Source organism: Parasteatoda tepidariorum, chromosome 10 (assembly GCF_043381705.1).
Source record: "Parasteatoda tepidariorum isolate YZ-2023 chromosome 10, CAS_Ptep_4.0, whole genome shotgun sequence".
NCBI lineage: Eukaryota > Metazoa > Arthropoda > Arachnida > Araneae > Theridiidae > Parasteatoda > Parasteatoda tepidariorum.
Genome location: NC_092213.1, coordinates 40,708,695 through 40,726,358, shown reverse-complemented (window position 1 = coordinate 40,726,358; position 17,664 = coordinate 40,708,695). Strand labels below are relative to the sequence as shown.

The 17,664-nt window shown below is 30.7% G+C and overlaps 2 protein-coding genes across 3 annotated transcripts in view; both read left to right on the top strand.

Moving 5' to 3' along the window:
* The window catches only part of LOC107439934 (carbohydrate sulfotransferase 1), a 64,090-nt gene extending 47,890 nt beyond the window's left edge, over positions 1 to 16,200 (top strand). For both annotated transcript variants that reach the window (XM_016052687.3, XM_071186715.1), the window contains exon 3: positions 13,279 to 16,200. In XM_016052687.3, the coding sequence (XP_015908173.2) occupies positions 13,279 to 14,636 (1,358 nt within the window). In that variant the 3' untranslated portion in view covers positions 14,637 to 16,200. The remainder of the gene's footprint in view (positions 1 to 13,278) is intronic.
* Positions 1,586 to 3,913, top strand: LOC107439933 (signal recognition particle 72). Its single transcript, XM_016052686.3, has one exon. It carries the CDS (start codon positions 1,900 to 1,902, stop codon positions 3,838 to 3,840), a length of 1,941 nt encoding a protein of 646 aa, XP_015908172.2. The 5' UTR covers positions 1,586 to 1,899; the 3' UTR covers positions 3,841 to 3,913.
* Positions 16,201 to 17,664: the final 1,464 nt, after the last annotated feature.

The following is a 17,664-nucleotide window of genomic DNA, read 5'->3' as shown; positions in this document are numbered from 1 at the left end:
AAAATCAATTTCAAATATATATTAATAAAATACGATAATTTTTTTAGTTCTAATTTAACAAAATAAAGTAAAATTTTATTTTTTATTATTTTTATTTTAAATATGCTTTCTTAAATGAAAAGATATATAAATACTTTTTTTTTATATTTGAATAAATAAAAAATATACGAGAAAAAAATTTAATCTAAGAGCCCCAAAAATTATAATGGCCTAGGCCCCGTTTACGTTTAATCCGCCCCTGACGTTAAGTACCAGCATCTTTGCCTAGTTATGTGCTGTAGAAATACCATTTTCAGGAATGATAGTACTTCTTAATCAACTATTTTATGTTGGCTTTTTACATTGTTAACTAAGAAAAAAGTTTTACCTTTATTTTTTTAAATAACTACTCGGTTGTATCTAGTTTTCTCTTAACGTAATCAATAGTTATAGCATTTAAAATTTCTATACAGTGTATTCATACGTTATGGATTATTGGTATTATTTTGTAAAGTGAAATTGATTGCGAATAAATTCCACGCTACATTGAAATGTAGCACTAATTTTTTTTTTTAACATAAACCATTTATAGATTATTCGATTTGTTTTCATACGATCTCCAAGAGACAAGGTTGGAAATAATGATTTCCTATCGATAGAATTTAAAATTTGAATAAATCATTATAAGATATTAATTTACTCGTTAAAAGCTTTCAGACAATGCTAAACAAAAAAGAATTTAATTGTTTGGATTTGAAGAAGTTTTTAGTGGTTTGTGATTAGCTTTTAATTAATATTATTTTAGGTGTTCAATTTTATTTTTAAGTAAGAAAAAGGAATCTACAAAAAATTTTAATGGTTTTTATGTGGAACGTTGGCGTTAATTAATATGTAATTATCTGTTTATCAAATATTACTTTATGGGAAATTAAATTTTTATGAAATGGAAGAAAAACAATCCTTAGTTTTTATAATTTCGATTTCGTTGATTAATTTAATTCCAATTTCCTCAAAAATAAGCATGAAAAATATTTTTTAAATCTATTTATTTTGTAAGTTATATTACTTGAATCAATTTTGTTATGCTATAACGTTTAATTATTTTTTTTTATTAAAAATAATATTTGACAGTAATATTTGTTTTCTTTTATCCCAGAACCGTAATAGACTTCAATTATTTTAAAAAATATCCTGCAATAAGAATTACTTTTTATTAATTTCATACATTATTTTTTATTGATTTTACTACACATTCTTTTTGTTAATTTAATGATTTTTTACCCTTCTCAATTATTTATATTAAAGTTATGTGATGTGTTAGAATTTATCGAAATATTTAAATCCTAATCCCAATCAGAATTTCAGCTCAGAACTTAAAAACTGTAAGTTGTAATATGAAAATCCAGGGCTAATGAAAATCAAAACATTCCATTTATCGTTTAATATAATTCTGAGATATTTCTTATTGTAATAATTTCATTCTGTTAAGGAGTATCCTGAAAATAAAAGTTGTACTTTAAAATTATAATTTTAAAAGAGATAAAAGAAAAGATAACTAGATTGAAAACGTTCGTTTTTTATTCTTGCATTTGAGAAGAAGATGGCGCCACTACATACACCCGAGAAAATATTCTTCCTTGGGGTGTGTTCGCGTTCTAATTTTTTTCTTCTGCTGACGACAAATAAACGCTATAAAAATCATCAAATATTTATTTATGATTATAATTTTTTTTTAATCAAACGATAATAATTTAAAGTTTAGGAATTCAAATATATTTTTCTATTTATTAGCTCTTGTTTTCCGCACCTATAACCGTAATCAAAGCCACGTCGTCTTCTGCTGTGTTGGTAATTCTGAATACAGTATTGTTATGTATTGTTTTTAATATTGAGTGCTTGAGATAAAATAATACTGCAAAAATGTCTACAAGCAACGTTAATGTTACTGCTTTGTATTCGGAACTGTTACGTGCTGGTGATAATGGTGAATACGATAAAGCTTTGAAAATAGTGAATAAAATTATTCACGAAAATAAAGAGGATAAGAAGGCTCACCATTGCAAAGCGGTGTGTCATATTCACTTATCAGAGTTTGAAGATGCTTTAAAAGTATTGGATAAAAATGTGCCTGAAGCTAATTTTGAACGTGCCTACTGTTTATATCGCCTGAATAGAGTTCAAGAGGCTCATGATAAACTAAAGTCGTTGAAAGATCCTAATGGGAAAGAAAAAGAATTGCTCGCTCAAGTATTGTACCGCTTAGAACGATATCCTGAATGTTTCGAACTGTATAAAGAATTAATCAAAAATACCGATGATGATTTTGAAGAAGAAAGAGAAACTAATTTATCTGCTTGTGTCAGTAACTTATTTGATCAAAAAGGTAAAGAATTTAAAAATGCTCCACAATTACGTGAACATACTTACGAGTTAAGTTATAACAGTGCTTGTATTTTGATTAATCAAGGCTTATATGCTGAGGCTATTGAAAAATTGAAGGTTACAGAAGAGCTATGCAAAAAGCAATTGGAAGAAAATGATGCCACTGAAGATGAGATTGAGGCGGAATTGGGAGTTATTCGTGTACAGCATGCCTATGTCATACAGTTGCTTGGTAAAAACGATAGAGCTATGAAATTGTATAATCAAGTGTTGAAAAGTAAGCCATCAGATGTTGCTACTGCTGCGGTTGCATCGAACAATGTTGTTACCATTAACAAAGATCAAAATGTTTTTGATTCAAAGAAAAAGATTAAAACTGCTACTGCTGAAAACTTGGATACAAAGCTAACTTCCAAACAGCGACAAACAATAGCCATGAATAATTGTTTGTTGTTGTTACATACAAACCAACTCGACCAATGCCGTAAAAGTATTCAGTCGATGTCTGAAAAGTTTCCCTCTTGTGCTGCTGAAACAGCTCTATTGATGGCCGCCTTATATTGCAGAGAGAAAAAAGTTCAAAAAGCAGTTGATGTTTTGAAAGAGTTTGCTAGTGCTCATCCTGAACAATCATTAACTTTATCTTTTACACTTGCTCAACTTCTCCTTGCTCAAGGTCATGTGAGTCAAGCCTGTGACACTTTGCGTGCTATGGGAGATGTCACATACACACTTGGTGTCACCTCTGCCTTAGTCACACTCTACCAAAGTATGGAAGATAAGGACTCTGCCGTAACTGTTCTCCAATGGGCTATTAAATGGCACAGAAAGAATAAGAGTCCTGCTTTAAGTACCTTAATCCATGAAACTGCCAAAATCCAGTTGAAGGGTGGTCGACCTCAAGAAGCGGCTAAATTGTTGGAGGAACTGCGTAAAGAAGACCCGAGTGACCTGAAAACGTTGGCTCAGCTAATATCTGCTTTGTCTCAATTCAATCCTACGAAAGCCAAAGAAGTTAGCAAGCAATTACCTCCTGCAGAAGAACTTACTGCACAAGTTGATGTGGATAATCTAGAATCGACAAGTTGGACTATGGGAGCCAAATACATCAAAAGAAGTGGCAAAGTCGAGCCTTCTTCTGGAAAACAAGATACGGGGGATGGTCTTATACAAAAGAAAAAGAAGAAGCATAAAAAAGGAAAACTTCCTAAAAATTACGATCCGACCGTCGATCCCGATCCTGAAAGATGGCTTCCTAGACGAGAAAGATCTACTTATAAAAAGAAAAAAGACAAGAGGGGTGGGGGAATAGGTAAAGGTACCCAGGGTGCTATGGCTAATAGTGAGGACACAGGCAAATCTCCGAATCCACAAGCTGCACAATCACCAGGGGCATCGAATATACCAACTTCTCCTAATGTTCAGGGTCCTAGACAAGTGAAAGGTGGACAAAAGAAAAAGAAGAAAACTCGTTGGTAATTGTGATGTCGGCATGCAATAAATATGTAGTTTTACAAATTACACATTCTTAAAATAAATTATTGCAATTCCATTTGTGTTTGTAAATATTTTGTATTTTCACTCACGTAGATCAAGTTAGAATATATCTGAGTAAGTAAATATTTCTTTTATTTTTAAAGTGTATAATATTATTTAAATTACACATGTATATCTAAGCTCATGTAACTTAAATTAATGATATGTTTTATAATTAACTATGGAATTTACTTGAAAATATTTAAGTTGAATTCTGGGCAATATGTCGGCAAAGTAATCGTAGATTTTTAAACTTTTGATGAAAGGAAATCATAAATTTCTAAGAATACTTCTACAATTCCCGGCCAAATTGTTAGACATACTGTAAGATACTATGTAAAATCTTAAATATCAGGTGATACTATACAGCTTTATTGTTTTTAGGCGGCTGAAACCGGATTGCACTTGTTTATGTTTGTGTATCTATTGGTTATCATTGTAATGCAATAAGTTAAAAATAGATATAAGTAGGAAGTATATAAAAAATCTCTTGAATAAAAACCCATTATATGTATGCTAATATATAAAAGTATTGCATATAATCACGTGGAAAACATGCAATTATTAAAGGGCAACGGTCTTTCTAATAATTTGGTCTAATTATTATAATATACTAATATAATACCTGATAAAATAAGTACTTATATGATATGTCGTCTAATTTAGATTATATGTCGTCTAATGTAACCAAATGATACACAAACGTAAACAAGTGTAAACCAGTTTGTCACGTGAAATCAATAATCCTGTATGTGTCTAGTATCACCCAATAATTGAGCTTTTATGTAGAATCTTATAGTGCGTTTAATAGTTTGGCCAGGAACTAACTGTATATAAGCTAATTAGTTCTACTTAAAAGTTATTGAAATTCTATTTGCATGGCTACTATAAAGATGTGATAATTTTAACTAGGTATAAAACTTAAGCTTTTTTTTTTCTAAATCAACTTTATTTTAGAATTTTAAGTTTCATAATATTTCAAACATTTCATTTATAAATTTGGTTCTGTCAAAAAATTTAATTTTAGCAGATCTGGCATGATTTAAAACACCTGATTTTGTTTTCTTTAAAGTAAAATAAATAAAAGAAACATTGATTTAAGTGAAGATTATTTTAATATGCTATACTTTATACAGTACAGAACCCGTTATCCGGAAAACAGAAAATCAAAAAACCGGAACGAAATTCAATAAATTTTCCTCTCCATTTTTTAAAAAAAAAATTTTTTTTTCCTCATAAGATTTCAAGATTTTTCTTTCTTTTTTGAAAGATTAGACTTACCATCATTTTGGAAACAATCATTAGTGTATTACTTCATCGTTTTTTCTTCTTTTTAAGATTATTTCCAAATATATATTTTTTTAGTTGAGTTTGACAATTAAAAAAAAAAGCTTTTTGTAGCGATTCAGAAAACCGGAAGAATCAGTTATCCGGAATAGCGATGATCCTGATCATTCTGGATAATCGGTTCCCTACTGTATAAACATTTTTGTAGTGTAAGTCATATGTATAATATTAAAGATTTTTTTAAGTAAGTCATATATGTCATATGTATACATTAAAGATTTTTTTCCAGAGATCAATGAGATATAAATTATTATTTGAAGAGATGATGTAAATAAATAAGTAAATATTTATTTGAAGGTCAAAATTGACTTTAAGAAAAATGAAACTATATGAGCAAAAAAGTAAAGTTAGGATTTTAGATTATATCTTTCCATTTAATGTTTAAACAGTTGTTTTAATGATTTATTTAAATACAAGTAATTTTGAGACTTATAAAATACGATATTTTTGTACATAAATAGTGAAGAAAGACTTGTACATAAATAATGAAGAAGGATTTGTACTTAATACATGCATAAATAATGAAGAAAGACATGACATAATACATACANTGGATTAAAGATGTGCATGGGTGGTATAGTACAGAACCTGTTATCCGGAAATCAGAAAACCAAAAAACCGGAACGAAATTCGATCAATTTTCCCCTCCATTTTTTTTTACAAAAAATGTTTTTATCCTCATAAGATTTCAAGATTTTTCTTTCTTTTTTGAAAAATGTTTACCTTACCATCATTTTGGAAACAATCATTAGAGTATTACTTCATCGTTTTTTCTTTTTAAGATTATTTCCAAATATATATTTTTTTAGTTGAGTTTGACAATAAAAAAAACGGCTTTTTGTAGCGATTCAGAAAACCGGAAAAATCAGTTATCCGGAATAGCGATGATCCCGATCGTTCTGGATAATCGGTTCCCTACTGTATATACATTTTTGTAGTGTAAGTCATATGTATAATATTGAAGATTTTTTTAAGTAAGTCATATGTATACATTAAAGATTTTTTTCCAGAGATCAATGAGATATATATTATTATTTGAAGAGATGATGTAAATAAATAAGTAAATATTTATTTGAAGGTCAATATTGACTTTAAGAAAAATGAAACTATATGAGCAAAAAAGTAAAGTTAGTATTTTAGATTATATCTTTCCATTTACTGTTTAAACAGTTGTTTGAATGATTTATTTAAATACAAGTAATTTTGAGACTTATAAAATACGATATTTTTGTACATAAATAGTGAAGAAAGACTTGTACATAAATAATGAAGAAGGATTTGTACTTAATACATGCATAAATAATGAAGACATGACATAATACATACATAAATAATGAAGAAGGATTTGTACATAATACATACATAAATAATGAAGTAAGACCTGAAGAGTAATTTAGAAAATTTTTAATTTTTACTATTTATCCTCGTCTAAATAATTTATTCCTCATTTGATATCTGACAAATTCGGGAAGATGTTGAGCATCAATAAAATCAGCTATGATTTATTTTTTGTTCAATCATTAGTTTGTAATAATTATTTAATAGTTTTAAGTTTAAAAAAAATTGAATTTATTTATAATATTGTTTTTAAATAATATTAATCAATTTTTAAGTACTACTTTTATTATCATATTCATATTTTTTGAAGCCTATGTAGTTTTTTATAGAGTATGTAATTTTGATTCTGTTTCTTGGGATTATTTATTTAATATTAAGTAATGTTTAGATATTATATCAGAGCTTTGATAGCTGAATGTAAAAAGAATTAAAATCTGATTTTAGAGAAGAAAAAAAATAAACATGTTTTTTTTGTCTTCTCTGATTTAAAATGTTTAGTTTTAGGTGAAATTTGTTGTATCAATAGCTTGAGGGTAAGGTAACCAAAGCAGTTGCCTTAGTGTTTTTTGTTTTGTTTTTTTCTAAATTATTTTTTTTCTGTTACTTTTTAATAATTTTATAAAAATATTTTTTTTAAGCTTTTTTCAGGTTATATATTTTTATAATTTATGACTCAAATATGCTTGTCATATTTTCTCTGTAGGTCCTTTTTGCTAGTAATATTGTTCAAAAGGAAAAAAACAAAAAAAAACACTTAATGCGAAATAGTATTTTTAAAGGATTATTTTTAGTATTTAGAAATAAAAGCAGTAATTTTATCTATGATCTTTCCTATTCATTTGGGCATTACTTAAAGCAGGTCAGTGAAGTTAATGACTATTGCAATATACAATTTAAGGAGCTTGCACTAAAAAACCAAGAGCTAAAAAAATGTAAGTATTACAGGACATATGTCCAGAGTCAAGCATTTCTATAAAACAATCAAGAACTTTTTTTATTTTTTTTTAGTGTTGTCTATACTTTTTTTTCCACATGAATCAAAATTAAAAAATAAGAATATTCCTAGAATCTTCTTCTTTAACAGCACTACAGCCTTGTGCAGGAAAGGACTTTCTCAGTCTACCTCTTCCAGACTGTTTCACTCGTAGCTATATTTCTCAATCTATTCACTCTCAATACTTTCAGGCCCTTCTTCCCAGAGTTTAATATGAGAATATATATCCAGAACTACCAACGTTTGCACTTCTTGCATTCTTTTTGGTGAAATATAAATTACATTGATAATAGCTAGAAATTTGTTGGCACTGTATAACAATTTGTGACTGAGGGCTGTCATGTGATCGCTAGGTTTGAAATTTAATCAGTACTTCTAAACAAATATAATTACTCAGCATTTAACATGACAGATAAAAACTTAAAAGCAATTAGAATTAATATTTAATCAAGAATATTGCTTAAAACCATGAAATTCGACTACACACAAGATGTATAAGTATCCACAAGAAACCCTTTAATTATGGGGAAACAATCGTTATTTAAAGCAAAAGAAGTAAAAAAAACTTGAGAAAATTTAAAAGTCCCGATTGCAAAAAATGCAGAACAGTGGCAGATAATTACACATTTATTTTTTATGTAAAAAATGTATGTATGTATATATATAGATATCTATGTAGATATTATATATATAGATATATATATACAGTAAAACCTCCGTTTAGCGGACATTCTTGGGACCGAAAAATTTTTCCGTTTACAGGAAACGGGAAGGGTACTCTAATAACATTTAACACAATAAAAATTGTTTTTAGAATATTTTCAATGATATAGAAATAATTAAATAATCTACAATAACTATCTACAAGTATATTTATTTATATTTTAAGAACGATAAAAAGGATTATATAAAAAAGTTTGATATAAATGCATAATTCTAGATGTAGCTACAGATAATTGAATATAATTTTCCTATTAACATGGATATTCAAGTTAGGCATATGATACCGAATAGTAGCTTTCAGTTCTCAGTCTGTTTTAATTATTAGGTTTGCACCTACTTATCATTTGATAGGGAACGTTGTTAATACCTTCTTTAAAGTAAACCTCCCACAATTCACAAGACAAAAAAAGCAATGCATGCCTGTAATTCATGAGGACCTATGGAGTTGATTATTCACAATTGATCAGCTATCAAGTGTCTGAATAAATGACTTCTGTTCTCTTTTTTACCCCAGCTGTGTTAAATACAGTCTTCAAATTGATAAGAAAATTAAAGAAATTTTTAATGGGGAAGAAGCATTGTGAGCATTTAAGATGTCATTTCAACTTGAGTGACTGTCCGCGTCCGGTTACAGGAGTGTCCATTAAAGGAGGTTTCTCTGTATATATACAGTCGAACCTCGATTTCACGAATTTTTCGATATCTCGAAGAAAAAAAAATTCCCTTCAAATTTCCTATACTCTCAATGTTTAAAAAAACTTGATTTCACGAATTTTTTTTTCTCATCCCTCGATAACTTGAATTTTTTTTCCGTAAATAGTAGATTTTTTTTCTAAAATTAAAGAAATATTCCAAAAAAAAAAAATTTAAGAAAGGCTGACAAGGCATGGAATGATGTGTTTTCCTCTACGATAATGAATGGCTTCAAGAAGTCTGGATTCATTAAAGATCACAAAGGTAGTCAAACAATCAATATTGTTAATTTTGCTGAAAACTACACCAAAAATGATTGGAGCAGATTGGCCGGACTCGTGAAGCTTGATGACATGGAATTTCATGACTTTGCAAACGTAGATGATGCAGTAACAGTGTGTGGTCAGTGGGATGACAATGATATCATCGCTCAAACGAAAGCTTCTTGTAAACTATCAGTAGAAGAGGATGAGGAAATCGAAGATTTGCCGCCCAATGTTACTAACAAACAAGCACTCTCTGCAGTGGACACTAAGGAGATTTATTGAGAGGCAGTCGAATATGTCAGAGGAGACATTTAAAGCTATAGTCCACTTAGAAAGTGTTATAGACAAACTTTCTTACACATCTCTTAAGCAAACAATAATTGAATCTTTTTTTAAATGAAAGTGTGAAAAGTGTTTTTAGAATAAATATGGGATAGTAAATAAGGTATGTAAAGAGCATTTTTCTTTATTCTACCATCGATAACATACGATTTTCGATATCTCGAATTTTTTTTCCTCTCCCTTCAAGTTCGAGATATCGAGGTTTGACTGTATGTATATGTATATATATTGTGTTTGTATGTATAAATACATTCCACCCTGCTCAAAGGAATGCCATTTTTTTCTGCCGTCTCTATTCAAATAAACGGGTTATTCAAAAGGGTAGTGCATTATTCATGCTAAATTTTTACAAAATTTTATTTTCTGCTGGTATCTAATGCATAGTAAAATGTTTTTTATTAAATAACCTTAATTTTAGGAACAATTATAATTAAAGCTGTCAGTGTTAGTATCAAAAAATATAAATGTCATTCGAAGTTATGTAAAAATAAATCAATGCTAATGAAAAATATAATATAGGCACTATAATATTTTATTCCTTCCAAAATCATCAAAATTCGATATTCTTTTTCTACCAAGACTTCCATGATTAGTGTATTCCTTTCAAGTGTTTTCAGAATTTGTTTTTTTCTATCTTTGAAACTTGAGAAATTCCAAATTGGTTTGTTATTTCAGTTAAGGATTTTTTAAAAGTTATTGCTTAATAATTATTTCTTTATGCGCTCATCTTGCGACCAACTCAGTCATTCACTGAGGTAAGCAATGACGCACTATACACAAGGCCCGACTTAATTTAATTGAGGCCCGGGGCAAAAACTTCTTTGGGGGCGCCCTTTGCTTTATTACTTCAGTAATGAACCGAACTTTATGTAGGTATTTAAATTTTTCACCTCATTATAGATAACATAACAAGAAAATTAACCTAAAATAGCTGTAAATCCCCCCCCCCTCCAATGATTTGACGAAATATCGTTCTGTCCATTTTATTGATTTTCTGACAATTCCATGTCCATCCTGCCGAATGCAGCATTCCGATTGTCATCCAGCCGCGAAAAATTCATATCCTTGCTTACATTAGGGCGGAATTCAGCTAAATGCTCGCAATTACGATGGCTCAATTAAACCAACCAGAAGTCCGTATTTTTGTAAACATATCGCATTTTGCGATACATAAAAATACAGGCTTTTGATTGGCCAAAACTGTCCATCGTAATTACGAAAATTTAGCTGAATTCCGTCCTAGAAAGCCACGGATTTATGAAATATTGGCGATCGAAATGAGCTGCAGGTGGCGTAGAGCAGAACTCTTTTCCTATGGCAACACTTCACATGCTTTCTTCATTAGCGTGTGGAAAGTCATAGAGGAAGGAAGTACGTTAGTTTCTCTCTTGATTTTTATATAGATTAAAATCTTTTAAGTTGAAAAACTATATGGAACTGAAAACTACATTAAACATAGTTCTAGAGAAAAGTATCACGGAAATTTTAAGAAATATTTTTATTAAATAAAAAGGAAAAATATTAAGAAAAGGGAAAATATCGTAGTACATTCCTATACAACTGAAAAGAGGAGGAGAGGGATGGGAGAAGGGCTAAAGGCATGAAACCGGTCTCTCCCCAGATGGCGTATTCGAGTGTTGCGATCGCGAATAGATTTTATGTGTTCATACGATAGATTAATGAAGAAGCTAACATAAAACTGACGATTTTAACACTGTACTGATATTTTGTTTAAAAAAAGTTCATTAAAGAAGGGAACGTAAAATAAACTTTGGGGCCCCTCTCTGATGTGGGGGCCCGGGGCAACTGCCCCTTCCTTGGTCAGGCTCTGACTATACACTAGTGTGTCAGCAGATCTTTGAAACTTTTTCTTGTCAAAGCTAATAGCACACCAGGAAGGAAACACAAGTCATAACTGCGAAATGAATCATTGTTTCTTTTCATATTCTAAATGATGTTTGAGTGAAGTAAGTCAAAGAGGGGTAAAACCCTCGTAGTTTGCTCAAATCTATAACTACTAACAATTTTGATTAATTCTTCAAGTATGCCCCTAATACTTGTTTAGAGCAACAATTGATCTGGGCGTCGGTATGAAAGCTACCACCTATTGTATTATCTTAACTGAAAAACGTAAATTCCGTTCTAGCAGGTAAAACATTTATATTTTCTTAAATTTTATTTCAGAACCTCTTCGTGCCTCTACATTAATTTCATATAAAATGATTTGGTTCTTCTATTAAATTTTATTCGTATAAGCAGGTTATTTGATTTTCCTATATGCAATTTAGTGGCAACGACTGTATATAATATATTTATATATCCATAAAAAAATCTTGTGGTTCCCCCCCAAGAATTTTTTCTTCTTTCATGGTCTTTGTTGGAAACGGTTAAAAAATCGAACAAAAAAGAGGATTAATCGCTGTTGTTCCCTGTAACAGATATACAGGTATGGTTCCTGTATAATTTCTGTGGCAATTGCAGCGCTGTTTTCTGGCCATAGATGGCTGTGAGCGTGGGATTGCGAGTTATACTTGCCCTTTCCTGATCTTACTTAATTGATAAGTTTTGAGTTTTGTTTCCGAAGACTTAGCTCGCCATTTGAACCGGTGGTTAATTTGACCTTCCAGAAAATCAGGACCTAATGAGCTGTGCCATATTGTGAGTTGTCGTTCATTATAATTAAACCAGTGTCAATCGAAGCAAACACGCTCCAAGACTTTATTCCTTTATCTCGAACCATGCAAAATATTTTGCTCAAAAACATAGAAAGTTTTGCAACTCTTAAACAAGATACGTACTCAAACCATCAAATTTCTCTTGTCACAAGCAATGATTTATCGGATATTGGAGAACACATATGGTTCTTTAATTCAGATGTTTCATATGGAGAAAATTTCGAATACACTATCTGCCCTCCAATATCTGAGAAATCAATTATTAGAATAGCTATGTAGTCGGGCCTTTTATTGAATGACCGCACACCCCACATGTTTATGAGTGAGGCACTTTCGTTTGACACTAGGGACTAACGTCATGGAGCCCTATGTTCACTTCTAAAGCGTCCAGTTGACAATGATTTTATTTCAATGAACTATTGTGTAGCTGTTAATTACAAAAATTTAAATTTACGAGTAATCGTATTAAAAGCTACCCTTTGGAATAATAACTATGTTCATGACCTTTTCCGGTGTCTTGTGGAAGCCATAGTCGCGACACAAATATGTTTTCTCTGTCTGAAGAAATAAAAAATGTGAAGTCGTTGTTGAAGTTGATTTGTGTGAACTACATCTATTTTAGAATGCAATTAAAGTACATATTATTTTCGTTGGTAATCCTGTTTTATTATCTATAAATAAACATCGTAAGCGTCAGTCACATTATATTAAAAAACCTACTAAAAGATTGAACGTAATAATATAAAACACTAAGCATGTAAGAGGGATACGTTGTGTATACTAATCTACATTTCTTAACCAATCTGCTCAAATTCAGATTTACCTAAAAGTTCGATGACAGTTCTGACAATTTTAATTTAAAATGCTACTATATGTATGTATTCCCCTTGGGTTGACCACTGTCTAATTACCTATTACAGTTAAACTAAAAATTATTTTTTAAAAAGGTTTTCAAAAAGAATGTCTTTCCCTGCAACTATATAATTTTTTTCTCTATTTTCAGATATCAAATCGTTACATTTCAATTACGCCAATCTGACGGCCTCAGCACCCGAACCAGCAAAAATCTACCCACCTACTTCTTTCAAATCAACTACAGCTAAACCAACTCATCGTGTTTCGGAGTTTTACCCAAAATCGACACCTTCAACAAACAAGGTGAAACCAACTGTCACAGGAAAAGGTCAAGTACAAAAACTACCGTTTGGTAGAAACTTGGCTCAACAAGAACCAAAGATATTAGTTAGCAGACAAGAGCGTCTTAGAGAACTTCTGAAACAAAGCAGTGTCATGCATAGACGGCCCACTCTAGATCCAATGAGATCCTTAAAATCCATTCCTCTCACCGATCCATCTAAAGTCACCCGAGTTTTCATCATTACTTATTTTAGAGCTGGCTCTTCTTTCTTTGGAGACATTTTGCAGCAAAACTGGAAGACATTTTACCATTTCGAACCATTACATTCAATGACATACAACAAGCGTGTCGATGATGATAAGATGCCTCAAGTCTTTAATTTGTTCAATGACATATTTACTTGCAATTTTACTGAACAGAAGGCTTATATGGACTGGGTGAAGCAACCGCGTAATCAGTTTTTGTTTTCTCACAATTTGTTTCTATGGGTTACATGTCACAGTAATCCAAGAACTTGTTTCAATCCTTCATTTGTCAATGCCGTTTGTCTCCGAGCTCCCGTGCATGTTATGAAATTGACCAGACTACATATGCACCATCTCCGAAGCTATCTGGAGGAGAATCCAGATATGAAGGCTAAAGTCATTTATTTGACGAGGGATCCAAGGGGTATAGTAAGTTCCAGGTGGACTCTTGACTGGTGCAATGGAACTAATTGTTCCGATCCTGGAGTTCTTTGCCATGAAATGGACGAAGACATAAGAATCTTCGAAGAGCTTCAGCAGCAGCAACCTTCGAACTTCATCAAAGTTCGTTATGAAGATTTATCTTTAAATCCAGAAGCTGAAGCTGAGAAGCTGTTTCGCTTTTTGCATTTGCCATTCTCACCTTCTGTAAAAAAGTTTTTAAAAACTCATACAGTTAGTCGCAAAAACGACGATAAAAATCCCTACTCGACTCGCCGGAACAGCACTACTATGGCGTTCAGCTGGCGTGAGCGTTTTTCCTACAAGCAGATACAAGAAGTTCAATCGCAATGTAGTGATGTTTTACTCAAGTTGAATCATTCGCTAATTCTTTCACCAAATGAACTACCCTATCCTAATGGCAAACCCAAGCTCAAATTACTCATAGAGAAAGCGAATTCTGATATTACACGAAAAGGAATCGCTACACTCGTCGAAACGAAAAGGAATAAATTATTGAAATCTCATACCAGTTGATTAAATACATTTGCAAGAGACTGTAGAATGTTAGTCCCTGTATCGAACGTAGTAAGAGAGTTGTGACCTACAATTTCAAAATTGATTAGATTGAGGTTGCGAAAGCGATATATCGCAGTCAGTTACCACACATGGTCAAGTTTCTCCCTAACTTCCTTTTCTTAATCTGTGGCAAAATCAGGTTAATAATAAAGGGATCATTCACACTACATGCGTAAAATTTGCGTGTGCGAATTTGGAGAGGTGAATTAGAACTTGATTGGAGAAATTACCCGCGAAAAACTTGCATATCTCTCGCAGATGCGATATTTTCGCACTCCGTTTGAATGCTCCTTCATAAATCTAAGTTTTTTCTTTTGCTTGCAGAAAAAGCGGTAAATTACAGCAAAGTTGTTTAATTTATTGAATAACTGATTCAGTTATTTAAAATATGAAAATATCGTTTCGAAATTAATAACTTTTTAATAAGACGGAAAGAGTATCTATACTCTGAGTTGTTATGATTAATTGAAAAAACAATAACTCTCTTAACTACTTTAGATTTAGGAACTCAACAGAATATCAGGAAAAATTACTATTAATTAATGCTGCGTTCAGTGCTTTACAGTGCTTAAATTATTTTTAATTTTAATGGTGGATAATTTATTAATATTGACTTATCAACAATTAATAGGAAAATTTTGCGCTTAAAAAATTGAAATGAAACAATGCGAAATTTTTAACACATTATTCTTAAAGATATTGGATTTCATAAATTAATTTCAATTTTAGCCTTGACATCCTATTTTAACCCCGCAGCTGCAATTTTAAACTTGTTCTATTGAATTTTGCTGTTGCCCGAATTTTATCCTAGTTTTAGGCGCTGTAATAGCCTAAAATGTTGCTCTTATGCCAAAAGTCTACAACACTCACTCGCTTTAATGAATAATTAAAGATTATGAATATATATATATATAATTAATTGTTTAATCAAATGTTAATCTTGTTAAATCATCGGAATTGTAATTGCATGAAGTTACCTGCGTATATAGCAGTAATGTATAATGATTTAAATGCAAGGATTTTTTTTTCTCTGCCATAGTGGAACTTCTATTAAGTAAGTTCCTGTTGAAGTTTTGAAGTTCCTATATTTCTTGTTTGCTTGGTTTAAAGTAATGGTACTTTTCTTTTATTAGAACTGCACTTTATTCTAACTAACATTAACTTAAGGGGGGGGGGAAGCAGTTATCATTTATAGCCTGTTGACAGCTATACTTTAATATTCACTGAATAAGAAAAAAATCAGTTGCTATTCATAATCTATAATTTGTCGTTGGTAACTCGTCTGTAGAAACGAGTCACATTTTTTTCCCTTCATATTTTTAAAATTTGATGCGAGGTATCAATGAAAGGAATGTACCAATAACTTTACTCCTTCATTTTCGTTTTAAGGGACAGTTTTTCATATCATGTGATACTTAGGAATGTATAGTTAGTTTTTCTACGGATTATTTTTCATTGCAAATTGCAATGTGTTGTATTTTGATATATTTGTCAAATAAACTACTTTTTTTTATTAAAAAAATATTGTGTTAGTCTTATGCTTTCTTTATTATTTTTCATCGCTTATAAATAAATTTAAATCAAAAAAATTTTTTTCTCACCGTCAACTCTTATACGCAGTGAGTTTTAAAATAATTTAGAGTGCTGTAACCTTTCTCTGTGTAGCATCCTTTCTATTAGACGGTTTTTTTTCCGATGTAAAAATTAGTTGTACAAGTATATCATTTTTATCATAATCATAATATTTCTTAATATAATCATGAATATTTCTTAAATTAACTTTGCAAGTCATTACAATATTTGCAGTCATGAATTAATGGATAAAAATTACTGGGGTAAATAAAAAATAATCTATATAAAATGTATCAAGCGAACAATTATGTAGAAAAGCGAAATATCAATTTAGCAACCATGCGATGAAAGGCAAAACAAAAATTTAAACTCTTGCCTGAACATTATTCTTAATGATCAGTATAAAAATAACTTTTATTTTTACCGGTTTAACCCCTCAATTTCCAAACACTTTTTTATGCGATAATATAAAAGTACGTAACTAAAAAATAAAAAAAAATAGTAGCTCATGTATTTTTAAAATCAAGCGAACATTTCCTTCTATTAATCATCACTTTAGCTTTGTCGCACTTAAAAATACCCCCTACACCTCCTTGTATGTCTCGCTATAGTATATAAATATATGCTAGCAGTTCAGAAACAAACTGTTATAAATAATAAAAAAATTAAATTTTTAATGACATTTATGAGCATAACAATAATAATATAAAACCAGTTTTTCGATCTTACAAAAAGTAAAGCTCATTTTCCAGCAGCATGAAGTCCACTTTCAATGGATCCCGTCCCACGTCGATATCCACGGAAACGAGTTGGCTGACACTCTTGCAAAGAAGGGACTAGACCAGGGATGGCGAACCATTGGCACGCGTGCCATTTATGGCACGAGACACAATATTTTGGGCACGCCACCGATCACAATTGTTATTACAATAAGAACAATAGATAACTTGCAAAAAAAAAATTAACAGTATTGCTTAAACTAACATCTTACAACCTAATATAAGTTATTTGTCAGCTAATCTATCTAAACAGAAGTCACACTGATGTTACTTTAAGCTGTTTTAAGACATGGCAAAATGTTTTTTTTTTTTTTCAATGTAAATAAAGAGTTTTGAGTTGATAGTATTTAGTATTATTATTTTCCCAATAATCACTAAGTCAAAATTATTTGACGGCACGTCTATGATCTCATAAATGTTTAATATTAATTTTTTTTAAAGTCGAGAAGTGTTCGTTAGAATTCGTTTTGTTCATTATCCGAATATGTGTTCGTTGTCCGACAAAAAAATTTTCCTGAAAGTGTTCGTTATCCGAATATGTGTTCGTTATCCGAACACAAAAATCTTTCGTGAAAGTGTTCGTTAACCGATTTGTTCGTTAACCGATCTGTTCGTTAACCGATCACCCACTGTAT

Excerpts from the sequence above, each read along its gene's own strand:
- LOC107439933 (XM_016052686.3), top strand. The coding sequence starts at position 1,900 with ATGTCTACAAGCAACGTTAATGTTACTGCTTTGTATTCGGAACTGTTA.